Raw genomic sequence first — 14,214 nt, 5'->3', positions numbered from 1 at the left:
AAAAGGAATAAAATCAGGGTTACTTCAATATTACTGCCTTAAAAGGAACAAAATATGCTTCTTTTTTTTTTTTTTCCACAGCAGAAACCAATCAAACCACCTGTAAACCCAATAAACCGAACACATCCACAGGTTTGTGTTGTTTCACTTCAACACTCCCGCTAATCACGGACCCGGGACTCGCTGCATCGGGGGTTGTGTACGTTTCAAAGGGAGTATATCATGAGCGAGGAGAGCGAATCGTAAAATGCGGAATCAAACATTGATGAGGGATGTCGTTAATAATTCAGAGGCGGCGTAGAGATCTGTCGGCGTGCAGGAGTTAAAAGGAGCGACCTGAGATCCAACATGAGGGTTTGTTAGACAGGAAGCTCTGATGAAGTGTGTGTGTGTGTGTGTGTGTGTGTGTGTTTATAGTTTTGTGTGTAATATCATGTTCGAGGCTTCGGTTCCTTCTTTTTTCACACAACTGTTCATCAGAAACTGACGAATTTGTGTTTTTTTTTGGTTTTGTTTTTTTTAATCAAAAATGTACTTTTAATTTCAAATCAAGCTGAAATTCTCATTAAATCATCTTTGAGCGAAAAACCATGAAAGCTGTATTGTGAACCTTTTTCTCATTTTGAAAGGTGGATTGTAACCTTTGGAAATCGTCCGTCGTGGAGTGATGGACGGTCAACGGAAATAAAACATCTGCAGATTCTTTAAAGATAATGTACATTGACGATAAAACACAATAGAAATTCAATTTGGCTTCAGTTATTTGACTTCGACCGACCGGCTGATGATATCCATATTCCTTTGCCCTTTAATTTGTGCCATTAAATACAAATTGCACCTAAAACTTTGATGTTTCTGTTAACTGTAGTTACAAGTTTGGAAATTACAGTCATCCCCCTTTAGAGTTTCTTACTTCTTTAACACACGAAGGTTCATGTTTTCAATTCTACATACCTTCAGCTGTACGGTATGCGTCTTTTGCCAAATTAAAAATTTTAGGAGGAACAGCGATGATATGAAGTTACAACTCTTAGAAAGTGGAGGCTGGTTAGCCTCGCTTGCTAACGTTAGCGCTAATTTTCAAGTAGATGTCAAGATTTGAACCGAAGTTACACTTTTACAAAGATACACGTACTTGAATGCTCACGGGTGACATTTCATTTTGTACTTTAACTTGTCCACTGTGGGGTTTGTGCCGCGTTGAAGGAAACTCGCCGCTCTTCTTGCTCTCGCCTCGATCGATGTGAAGATCAGCACTACGTGTTTGAAATTGGGGAGGTGAGCCAGACTGTAATTAAAGACGGACAACATGAGCAGAACACATTCCCAAAAGTGAAACCCAAAACATCTAAAACGCCCCCTGGCGGCTTGTTGCAGTATAGGCCATAAACTCCGCCCACTCGATGCAGCAGATGGGGACATGAGCTTAAAATAAAAAATAAAAAATAAAATAAATCACACCTCAAATCATTTTTTTTTTTCATCCGAGCGTTCACTTTTCTAACAGGTTTGACTTTAATTAGTTATTCGATGCCATAAAACAGCCGTCGAAATAGAGTCAGATGGGTGAATGGGGCGGGACCTCGGTATCATGGCTCCGCCCACCAGTCACAGCTGCGTCCACTCTGGTTCCACATGAGCACTTGTATCGGCTAATTTTCGTTGGACTTTTTGTACAGCGGGTCCGTCTTTATAAACGTCCTGCGGTCGGATCGTCCGTGCTAGATTGGACCAGCGAGAGGAACATCCTGCCCGTGATGGGTTGTTGAAGGGCGACTACAAGCTTCACAACAACAAAAATAAACAATATATATGCACATTGAATATTTATATATCTGGGTGAAAACTCATTTTAATATTGGCTGCACTTCTTAATGTATAATTCATACATTTGCTATCTACTTCACAACCAAACATCTGCGCAATATAAAAACTTTTGCCGGTAAAAAAAACCCACCTGGTGTGAGGCGTCGTCGCGGTGTGAGGCGCCGCTACGTTTTCCCGTCACGATCTCTTAACAGGATTTAATGCAGGATTTGCTGTTTTCCACCTTCAATATACAGAATAATTGACTTATATATTAATATAAGTATAAACATAATGCTAAATATTAATAGTGAACTCCAGATGCTCCCAGTCTGTGAGGCAGCGGGGTCACGAACTCGGAGTGATGACGTCGGCGTGACGACGGGGTCCGAGCATCCAGAGTTCAACCTCAGTCTGAGAGGAGGAAAACAAAAAAAGAAAGAAGGATTTATCATTTAATCGGAGATATAAAGACATTTAATGGGACAAAGAGCGTGAAGAAGAAACGACGATGATTCTGAAACATGAAAGCGGAGAGAATCTGGAGCTTCTTTTGTCGTTTGATTGGACGATCGTTATGTGGTTGATTAGCAGATTACCGCTAAGATATCTGTTAGTCATATAACTGGCACCCTTATACAGAGAAGCTGGTTTTCATTCATGAGTTCAGGAAAATCGATTCTAATTTTTTTTTTTTTTTTTACGACGTACCGAGTTACAAGTTTTTCAAATTTCGTGCCGTTTAATCACAGAAAACGACCCCCCCCCCCAAAAAAATGCTACTGATTGGAAACAAATCTAAATTACTGCCAGTGTTAAAATGATGTAAATCGGTGCTTTTGGTCTCCACGGTTACCAGAAAACAACCTGAATGAAAAAAACCTGAGGAGGATTTTTTTTTTTTTCGGGGAGCAATCCAAACACCAGATTGAGTGAATATTTGGAAATGTCGAGGCAGCTGCCGTCTCGTTTTGTTGATAGCCACAACTCGTCTCCTTCCTCTCTCCTTCCTCTCTCCTCCTCTTCCTCGTTGAGTCCTTGTAGACTCGTACTGCTCATTATGCCGAGTGCAGATCTGCTGCAGTCCCGCAGACATGTTTAATGATTTTGTTTTGTTATTGTTTCATCTCTTTCTTTCTTTCTTTCTTTTTTTTCTTTCCCCCTCCAGTCCGTCTCTCTTCTTTTGTCCTCGTTGACCCATTTGAGCACTTTCAGGTACGCGGCCAGGGGAGACTCTGTGACGGGAGGGACTCGGGGGGGCTTGTTGCCTAGCAACAGGCAGCAAGCCGGCTTGTAGTAGTGGTGGTGGTGGCGGTGGTTTTATGTAACGGTGGGTTTTGATGGTTGAATGTAGGGCGCTGGGTCTCGGGGGAGGGAGGGAGGGAGGGGGGGTGGTGGTGCAGGGACGTGGGTGTTTGTGTCAGTGACCCCCCGCAGCACCACCGCGATCATCATCACCATCATCATCACCACCGTGTCCGTGCGATATGATATTTGATATGAATTTGTGTGGACGCTGCGATCAAAAGGTCTGATGGAGGTCAATTTGGTTTTCAACTTTATGGCATTTCAAATAAACTGTAAAGAACTTAGGACATTAAATAAATCACCTTCATAAATCACACCGTTTTCATAAAACTTGCCGAACGAGGACACAAAACACTTCGGGTGTAAAACACAAGTACACCGAGCTAAAAAAACAAAAACACGAATAAAACATTGGACACTGAAAATACATGCGTGGAACAACGCCGGGAGTTATGTATTTAAAGTGCAGCAGTAAATATGTTTAGAAGGAAATAATTCGTACAATATTCAGGAAACAGTGTTAATTAACATATTTTGCAGGTTGCAAATTATTGGTTTTAATTCAAATACGTGCTCTTTGCTGTATAACATTTACTAGCGACGGCATTACCAGACTTGTTAATGGTTATGTTTGGCAAAGCTTGTTTATGGAAAGATTGTGGTAAAAATCACGATATATCCTCAACGTAAACCAAAGTTTATATAGTTTCCTAAACGAGGAACCTGAAGCCCATTTTCCCCGATTCGGCTCGATTTAATTTTGACCTTTTTTGTTTTCCCATTTTATAAAAAAGACAAAAGAAAGCACATTTTTCTGAATAATACGTTTTTAAAACTGTTTACAAGCCGTCGGAGAGACAAAGTGTAGCAGATCATTTCTTTTTCTTGCATTGCAGACTAAAGTGATTTTTTTGTTTGTTTGTTTTCAGACAAAAGAGTCATAACTGACTTTATTTGAAAATGAAGGTGTCTCTGTCAATCCATCTGGTTTTCGCTCAGCTCTGTATTTCACAATAAAACGATCCATATTTGGATTTAGTTTTTGTCTGCGAGTCATTTGAGATTTCTTTTAACTTCGTCGGGGCTGAAGGTTGTGTTGGCTGACAGCTTCTGTGCATTCGCTCCTCGGTGCTGCTTTGTGGCATATTAACATGATTTTTATGCATGCATGTGTCTCGCTGGAGTGTGTGTTTTGTGTGTGTGTGTGTGTGTGTGTGTGTGTGTGTGTGTGTGTGTGTGTGTGTGTGTGTGTGTGTGTGTGTGTGCTTCTCTCCTGTCCCTCCGCCTGCTGGCCCAGATGGCAGCCGACTCTTTGTGGTCAACAGAGAGGAGCATCAGCGGCGGGGAAGGAGGCGGTTGCCATGGTGAACGTGACGTCCAATTCATATTCGGTTCGTTTTGACCCGAGTATTTTTAACCGTTTTTAACTGGCAGATTGTAGAGAAGCTCCTCTGACACGAACTCCCGCTGTCACATCGCTTCTCCGTTTGTGTCACCAGGGGGCCTCTCGGTGGCAGCCAGGTGGTGGTGGTGGTGGGGTTGAGGGGTAGGGGGCGAGGAGGTGGGGCGCACCATCATCCTGTCATCACTTCCATTACACACAGTTTTGATCAGGGAATCATCTGGTGACTTCCCGACGGAGGATCAACTCCCCGTTTCACGATTAAAGCGAACTCTGCGCGGGGAGTTTCTGTTCGCTGTGAATGAAACGCTCGTCACTTGGACTCGGCTGCTCGGACAGCAGGCTCTCGAGCTCTGAGGTAATAATCCGAGCTCAGCTGCGATGCCACGGGCTCCCTGGCAATCTGTGTGTGTGTGACACGGAGGAGAAAAACAGGGCGTATTGGTAAAACAATATTTTTCTTGAAGCCGAGACGACGACTCGATGAGGCTGCAAAGCTGAGAAAATTGAACATTTATCATTTTTAGGGAAAAAGTGTGGCGGGTTCGGGACGATCTGCCCGCAGAAGTTGGAATATAATATTCATGATTATGTTTTCATTAGTGAATAATCACCAGAAACTAAGAATAGTTGTGTTTTCATTCCTTAAATGTACTCTTCATATCCACATGAGGAAGCAGGTATTGTATATTGTTTATGTGTTGAGCGCTGGTTGCGTGTAAAAGCAAGATGCAATATACAGATGACCTGTAGGGGCAGTATGGAGACGAGGCGGGGGAGGGGGGCTTCAGTGTGTTAGGTCACAGATACTTCCTTTTTATATGACACATTCACGTCAACCACAGTATGCGTCCTGAATGTTGGCTCACGGTGCCTTCGTTCTGTGGTGTGCCCTCTTGTGGAATCTTTTGGTACGACGCATAAAACGCTATGAATAAAAACTTCCGTACACTTTACGCAAAAACACGACGGCATTACCATTTAATGGTATTACTTGTGACAAAAAAAAAAAGTACCCTCTGTAATAAAATTGCAATAAAATTGCGTAGCTAGCTGCGGTATTTGATAACCGGAGGACTAAACTCACTGTCGGCACCATCCCACTCTACGTTCCTACGACATTTTCCACCGCGCACGGATGTAACGTTTGTCAGACCTGCTTACATTTATTTTTACATCACCTTCTAAAAACAGTGCTGATTTTTCACCGTGCGGCAGTAGCCATGGCAACGGCACACCCAATAAAAAGTAAAAAAAAAAAACTTCATCTGAATGTCTTTTTTCGATACGACCACTAGAGGTCACTTAACTTCGATAACTGTGAGTCGTAGTAAAAAGCCCAGATCTGAACCAGCCAACATAAGACCAAAAAAAAAGAAGCGATGGGGAAAATGGAGGTTGGCAGCAGTGTGGTTTGCGGTCAGTCGGGTCTGAAATCACTGGGAGCAGAAAAAAAATGAGCTGAAACACGAGGAGCTCGGCCCCGACTGCGACCTCTGACCCCCACCGAGCCCGAAGCCGACTGGGTAATGACATCCATTACACCCTGTCTCCGGTTGGGGTCTGCTTCCTGGTCGCCTCGTGTTAAGTTTCTACCAGAAAGCTGCTGTTAAAAAAGCCCAAACTTTACTGACAGCATGTCGTCAAAACAAATGTTCGGGGATTTTAACCGATAAACAACCGCAGCAGCTTCAAAGCTTCATTTCTAGACGTATCAGTGGATGTTTGGATAAAACAATTATTGCTAGAGCTAAAACTTGACCTTCTCCTGGTGAATGTTTTATTATTCAAAGCTAATTCATTGACTTCTATTCAGCTTCTCCTTGGATTTTCTTTTTATTAAATGATATTCAGTTAAAAATTTATTGAGGCTGCTTCTTTTTTTTTTTTTTTTTTAATCTATATTTCAAGTGAAAACTTTTTTAGAAGACAATTTGGAAGAAATATTCTACACGTCTTGTGAGTGAGTGAGTTTTTTTCAGCTTCGGTCTTTGATTTGGTAGATTGACATTAATTTATGTGCACATCTTGGGATCCTGAATCTAAAAACAAAATGTGCGACATGAAAAAATATCTCCAACATTTTTCAGCCAGGCAAAAAAAAGAAAAGAAAACATCCTGAGATTCCTACTTCTTGCTGCAGCGACTGTTTCAGGTCTCTCTACTAAATAGTATAATAGTATGGATATTGGAAGGAAGGGATGTACATAAACAGAGGCAGGATCACGTGATAGAGGTCATGTGACAACCAGCACTTGACAGAGGCGATGAAGTACGAAGGTCGTTGAAGTCCATGTGAGGAAGCTGGAGGCGTGGCTAGCTGGTACAAGTCGTGGACTTTTATCTGGGAGGTGATGAAGTGCTGTTTTTGTAGTTTTTTTTTTTTTCATAACACCAATCACACGGATTTTGTCGTGGTTTTGTTTTCCTAAAAAAAAATTTTTAAAAAACACAACACGGGTACATCTTGCGTAAGCAGACGTGACACTGATAGGTTTCCCTCTAGTGGACGGGTGTGTGTATTACACCGTCGGCCATTCTATCAGGTTGCAGTGTTACTGCTTATTTTACCTTCTTAAACTCCCTCTAAAAACAAAAAACGTGGAAATGTAAAACTATGACCTCTGACTGTGCTGTTGAATTTTTGTATTTGTGGGAAAGCTCCGCCTTCATCTTTCCGAAAGGTTCATGAAGTTTCAACTTGAAGTGAACACCTGTGTGAGTGCCTTTAAGAGGAAAGACATCCATCATATGGCCACGTTTTTTTTATTTTTATACTTTACGTGCATTTTCAAGAAGAGACAGTGACGCTGCTGCACAGAAATACCTCCAGCATCCAAAATCCAGCAAACTCGCCTTCACCTGCGAAACGACACTCTCCCTCATACATGAGCTCAGTCAGTTAGTCACACACACACACACACACACACACACACACACACACACACACACACACACACACACACACACACACACACACACACACACACACACACACTGCAGCCTCAACGTACTGATGTCACCATAGCAACTCCGTTCTCCACATCTCTGCCTCTCCCGTTGTTCCCTCCTCCTCCTCATCCTCCTCCTCTTCCTCCTACATGTCTAACAGAAAATCCATACGGGCTGAGAGAAACGATAAATCTCTCCCGAACGCACAGCGTTTGTTTGTCACCGTCCGTCGCGGCGGTCAGATGTTCTGAGTCCATCCGTTTTCATTTACTGATTTATCCGCAAATTACGTCTCTAATTCTCAAGACCACTTTCAAAGCAGAGAGAGAAGAGCGGGAGGAAAAATTTAAAGCTGCAGTGTGCAACTGTTAAATGTTGAAATGTCAAAAATCGTTAAAAAAATAGATTATTTTTAACTTTCAAGATTCGAACCCAGGACATTCTTGCTGTGAGGCGACGGTGGACCACTGCACTGCCCAGAAACATATACTGTAAATATATACCGCTAGCGGTAATGATCGGGGTCCAGACTGCAAGCAGTAGAAGATGAGAAGCAAATGAACACATTACCAACATTGTTGACCAGTTGTAATTGTCCACATGTGGATTCGAACCGTAGATCTTCGGGGTCTCCAGAGAAGGTGACTTACAGACTCAAACGTGTATATTTATATATATATATGACATAAATATCTTCATATATCTCTTGATGTCGTTCAAGATTTTGCCTGAAGGACACTTATGTTATCTACTGACCCCTAGTGGTCATAAATCACTTGATGCAGCTTTAAAAGATACCGATGGAGACAAATAAGAAACCTTCAATCTGCACTCAGACACACAAAAAAAAGGCTGGAGGCATCATGTTCTTACTGTCCAAGTTATTTTATATTTTAACTGTATTTGTGTTTAATTTGATCTGTTCTTATGCATCTCGTTTCTTTTCTATATTTTTAAATGTTCCTTTATATGTGTTGTTATGTGAAACACTGCATGTGTTGCCATTGATTAAAATGTTCTATAAACTCTAATATCGTGTCCTGACTAGTTTCCTGTTTTTACATGTTAAATCTGTGTAGATGATTCTCTGCCGTCCTGAACTGCCTTCTCAGGAATGAGGATGACGCGACAACAGATGAAAGGAGTGAAATATTCCCGCAGCCACAGAAGGATGATGAATATACAGTATATCTACATACAGTAACGCTTCATGTACTCGGTACAGTTTATCCACCTGAGGCTGAGAGCTCACTGCAGGAGTCTGACTGGGAATCTGCTGCCACCAAGTGGATGTTTGTACACACTACAACGTGTCTCTGTCTGCCGCTCGGCTCATCTCCTCTAATGTGTTCAACTCATTTATGCATGAAGAGAATTGTTCCAGTTGTAAACCAATAACATATTTTTCTTTTTTTCTTTCCTATTTGTTGTAGATTTCTCAAAATCAGTAAATGGGGAGACATGCAACAAAGATTTGAACTGGGGGAAGTTGTGGTTATTAGATATGTAAAAGATACCACCAAAAATCTCAACTTAAATCTATAAATGAAAATGTCTCTTAAACAAAGCAGCATTTGACATCAAATTTAGGAGGAGACTTTTACCAAAACGGCTTTTAAACGAGCAGAGCTCCAGCATATATCAGTTTGCAGAGAATGCATGTAATACTGGATATTTATATCTGTTGATAGTGAGAATAAACATGAAGTCAAACCATTATTTGCACTATTTTAGTGACTTTTCTGCAAGTTTCTTCCTCTCGTCGTCTTAACTGAAGATCAGAGGCAATTAAGTCAACTGAGAAAGCAGCCACAGATCAAATACAAGGTGGCCAAAAAAACAAAATACAAAGAAGTGTGATTTTGCCTCGTCTTTGGCAGACATTTTGACTTGTTGCTGCAGGTACTGAACAGGTTTCACTTCTATGAAGTGTTCCAGTAATCGCTGACAGGGAAGCAGCCTGCAACAACAGCCGGCCCTCCAACAGGTGGAGCAGAGCCGTCATCAAACACACCGGTGAGCTTCCTGCACAACGACTAGTGGAAATGTCTGCTGTGAAAAAAAGAAAGAAGAAAAGTGTACTGGGAGTCTGGGAACAACGACGGCCAACAAAAGTTTGACCCACAAAACAAAATACTAATCGAGAAGAAACTTTTTTTTTTTTTTCTTTTGCGTATTTCTATTCTGTTTATGCGCTTTTCATTTTCTTTATTTTGCTGCCGGTTGATTATGTTGATCGTCTGCTTTGTGGTCGATTTCTGAGTTGCACATTAAAGTGTGCCGACGGTTTTCCCCTTCGCACAGGAAGCAGGTTCAATTCTTTGCTTTAAGTTTTCGCAGATTGAAGGTTCAAGCCAAACTTAAGAGTCTTGATATTTATCAATTTGAATTCAACACGCGTCTTAAATTCAAGATGTTCTTTGACGCAACGGGAACGCAGGAACTGAAATGCAGACATCCAGAGAGGTGCAGCGCTTTAGGGGGACGAGCGGGTGGAAACGAGCTCTTATAAATACTCAGGAAACTGATGGGCTAACAGGAAGCAGGTGCGCGAGTCTGACGTCGGTGGAGTCCCGTGACGAGCTGATTGAAGACACCTTCTCTCCATCTCAGGACCACCTGAGGGGCCGTTTGTCGGCCTTTTGTCTCGATTAACGCGATCGATACGGCTCGGAGCGAAGCTTCTCATCTGCAGACGAACCGTCCAGACGATCAAATCTGACGGAGATAATCAACCGTCGGCTCAGAGCCCAGCTGGTTCGGGATCATCCAGCAGCTGTCTGGATCCGTCTCCGGCTCCCTCTCGTCGCACTCGTCTGCCGATGTGATTCATCAAAAGCTTTTTTTTTTTTTTGTTTTTTTTTTTTACGAAGAGGAAGGCGGAGTTCTTCCTCCGGCGTGGAGGTGGAGTCGGATGTTGTTTTTATAACCCGTCTGATCAATGGATTACAATAATGTTTTTGAAAAATGCACACATAAATACTTTCTAACTCTCCCACTGGTTCATGTCGATGACGTGACTAAGATTACGATATATTAGCTTAACATCCAACCGAAAATGAACTTCCGTCGCCTCTTGACTTTTTCCGTAAACGTCAACAAACACGTCCCAACTCGTGAACTCGAGGCTTGCGGAAATTTCCGATGAGTCCCATTCTTCTGGACCCGTCTCGCGTACACACTAAACGACCCCATTTGATCGCAGCATGAAAGTTTAGCCGTTAAAAAATGACAGCGTGGCTTCGCGACTCCCAAAACCAGCTGCAGTTTTCAATCGAACTTTTACAATACAATGAAGAAATACTGGTGAACTAATCCACAATAGGCCAGAACCAGCACTATTGGTTTCTCTGGGATCAAAATAAACTGCCATGTAATTGTTTGTGGTAACGAAGGAACCTGTTGTCAGGAGTTTAACTACTCACCGTGATGCAGCGATGGTACAGGTGCACGGCAGGATCTCACTGCTGGAATATTCCTAAAATAACTCAAAAGCATTGAGTAAAATGTTTCCTTCCTTCCGATCGAACCTCGATGATCAGACGAGCTGTGAAAATGCGACCAAAAAAAAAAAAAAAAAAAAAAAGGCAACCAGACACGTGTCTTATATAAAAAATTAGACCCCTTTTTATTGTGTTCTCATATATAAAAGAAATACAAAAAAGAAACATTGACACCGGGCGAGGGTCAGAGCGGGACGGGGGTTTCTGGGTTTTTTTTTGGGGTAGGGGGGAGAGGGGGGGAGTGGGTGGGTGGCCGGGCGACGTAAAAAGGGGAAACGACAGGAGGAGCGTCGGAGAGTCGGCAGGGGGATCGGTGGAACAGACATCGAACAGATGAGGACGGGTGGAAACAGAACGCAGTGGTCCCGTCCAGTCCCTCCCCTACTTCCACCACCTCCACCACCACCACCACCACCACCTCCATCTTCCTCCTCCGAAGTAAAGTCTCACTCCTTCAGACATTCATCGAAAGCAGAGATGTTCAGGAGGCAGAAATAATCTCATTGGTTGAGTTAAACGACAGTGGGAGGAGCCAGAGAATATATTTTTTTTTCTTTGTTATTTTGAATGACTAGGTAAAACCTAGATTTAATGGAAGGAAGTGACTTTGATGAAAACATGTGACTTCATTCATTGTAACATGACATTCATGACGTTGTAAAGATCAGCAGGCTAGTTTTCCCGACTAGTTTGACCTGAACCTCATCCGGGTAGCCTCGTAACCCGCTAATCTCATCAACCGGATAGCCCGCCTTCCCCTTCGGCTTGTAAGCTCAAAGATGCTCTGTAAACAAAGTTCCCTGTTTACATTCAGTGTTTCTCACCTAAAATGCAGCGCGTGTCTCCTGGAGGTCGAACGAAACTTCGGAAGTCGAAGCGTGAACCGTCGCGTGGTTTACAGCCTTTCGGGGGAGGGGGGAGGTTGGAGGGAGGGGCTTTCGTCTCTTGGTGCGTAACAGTCACCTGCCGATCTGTTGATGAGTGTGAAAAGCGACATCGCCCGCATGCACGTACGTCTGAGAACAAAACCAAAATGGGAAGACACACCGTAAAACGTCGCTCCGTAGCGCTGGTAGTGGTTCAAAAACTGAGAAAGGGTACCTCCGAGGACGCAACGTGTTGAACGTAAGGGGACGAGGACACAGGCACTCATGAGCCAAAAACCTTTTACGACCGCTCACAGATACCGAACATCTTGCCTCAGAGGCGCTCGTCAAAGGTCTGCGGACGTCTCGGACGCGTAACGACTTGAGAAACTGTCAAAGGCCGAATTCTTACGGTCAGACAACGGGGAAACCTCGGAAACCTTGTGGACACTTCCAGTCAGAAGCCGCGAGTGCCGAAGCGGTCCGAGAAAGGGATTAACCACGAACCGGCAGCGGAGTGTTGGCCAAGGTTTTTGGAACAAGTCGGACCCACGTGGACAACTCCAAACTTACAGGACTTTAAAGGAAGCGTCCGATGCGACCGGGCGACTTCGGAAGTCTTCCAGACTTTTTCGGCGGTCATGATGTTTTGGCTCATCAGTGCTTGTGTGGATTCCCGTTCGGACAGCGTTCATGTTTTTCTTCGTACCCATTTTTACACCCAACCTCGTCATCCAAACCCTCACACGCCCGATTCACCTCTTTGCAATTTGCGAGGTGAAAATTTGTAACATCAGATCGTTTCCTGTCCTCGCTCATTTCACAAATCACGAAACAAACTCCACACTTGCGATCCAGTCATGAGCGAGCGAGACCTCTGTAGGACTGGTAAATTGATCTAAATGTTGCAAGCACTGCCGCCATTTGATCGGTACCCAGCCGGCGTTTGCGAAGCAGGTCGTTGTTCAAACGTGCCCGAGCTCCGACACGTTGAGATCCGGCACCTTTGCGAGGCTTCAAAGCCTTCAGAACACCTTTCCATAGAACCAAACCCAGGAGGAGGTTTCATTTTGCCCCGAACAACTCGTAATCAAGCTATTAGTTGTGTTGACGCCACACTTTAGGAAGCTCTATCCATCTTAGCCACACTTCTTGTTGGGCAAGTGCTCTCGCTCTGGTAGGGAACATCCCTGACCTTAATCCTGCCTACAGACTTCTTGTTGATTTGTTGTTCGTCCAACTGAGAAAAAACATTTGGTGAGCAGGAAATTAAACTCGTTCTAGTTTCTGAGGAAAAGAAAAACAGGAGTACGGACGGTAAATTAGGGACTGACACCGGTCTACGCTTCCAGTTACGATGAAGCTAAAACTGCAACAACTCCCAACGAACTTTCGTGAATGCGCTTGCGTTGCGCTTTAGCTTCACCCACTGAGGTTTAAACTCAACCACTGGGACTACTTCTTGCCTGAGGGAGCAGCTCTGCCTCGGAGAACTCTGCGCGGAAACCAAACAAAACTCCAGCCTGCTCTTCAGGGCAGCTCGGTCTTATCGGGCGTTTCGGCGTGATGGCCCCCTCCCACCTCGGAGCATCCGGGCGCTAACAACGTCCTCCGGTTGTAGTGGTGGTGGCCCTTCATGATGCCCGAGTTGTTGTTCTCGTTGAGGATCTGCTTCTGCTTCTGCCGGTTGAGCGACTGCACCAGGCCGAGCACGACGGCCGCCAGCGAGTACTGGCCGGTGATCTTGCGCGGCTGCATGATGAGCGGGTTGGGTTGCACGCGGCCCAACAGGTAGTGCGTTCGGATCTTGCCCTCCTGCTCGCTGATGCCCTTCACGTAGATCTCGCCGCGGTACTCGAAGGCGAAGCCGCGCTCCTTCAAGATCAGGTAGTTGTCCTCGGGCACCTGGATCTTGCCGCTCACACCGGTGCTGTCCATCCGGCTGGACAGGTTCACCGTCTTCCCCCAGATGTCGTACTGCGGCTTCTTGGCACCGATCACGCCCGCCACCACGGAGCCGTGAGCCATACCTGCCGCAGACACACAGGTGGAGCAGTCGTTAGGGAGAGGACTGTTAGAGATCGGTCCTCTGAGACACTTGTTTTGGATTTGAAGACATCAAATCAATAATTTTTTTTTTTTTTTGTGTCTTGATTTCATCTGGTTTTTATGATTATATACATTAAAAGTTCACAGTTCATGTTATAGTTTACACACTGTGATGGAGAGGGCAGAAAACTGCGACCTTCTGAGGGTCTTGAGGGGAAAACATTGACCGCAAAACCGCCTGAACTGTGGCGCCATGGCAACGGGATTCTCCAACATGACAGCGCGTTGACAACTCCCAAGTTTCTCGCCCTACATCAATACCAACGGT

General features: G+C 44.1%; 1 protein-coding gene across 3 annotated transcripts in view; it reads right to left on the bottom strand.

Annotated features, from left to right (window-relative positions):
- Positions 1–11,868: 11,868 nt before the first annotated feature.
- The window catches only part of adcy8 (adenylate cyclase 8 (brain)), a 77,824-nt gene continuing 75,478 nt past the window's right edge, over positions 11,869–14,214 (bottom strand). For all 3 annotated transcript variants that reach the window (XM_069723195.1, XM_069723194.1, XM_069723193.1), the window contains one exon: positions 11,869–13,867. In XM_069723195.1, coding sequence (XP_069579296.1) covers positions 13,368–13,867 — 500 coding nt within the window. In that variant the 3' untranslated portion in view covers positions 11,869–13,367. The remainder of the gene's footprint in view (positions 13,868–14,214) is intronic.

Source organism: Brachyistius frenatus, unplaced genomic scaffold, assembly GCF_029030835.1.
Source record: "Brachyistius frenatus isolate BFR_SWC_R1_liver_20210118 unplaced genomic scaffold, ASM2903083v1 Contig_319, whole genome shotgun sequence".
In the NCBI taxonomy this organism is placed as follows: domain Eukaryota; kingdom Metazoa; phylum Chordata; class Actinopteri; family Embiotocidae; genus Brachyistius; species Brachyistius frenatus.
This window is presented reverse-complemented; position numbering and strand designations above follow the sequence as displayed.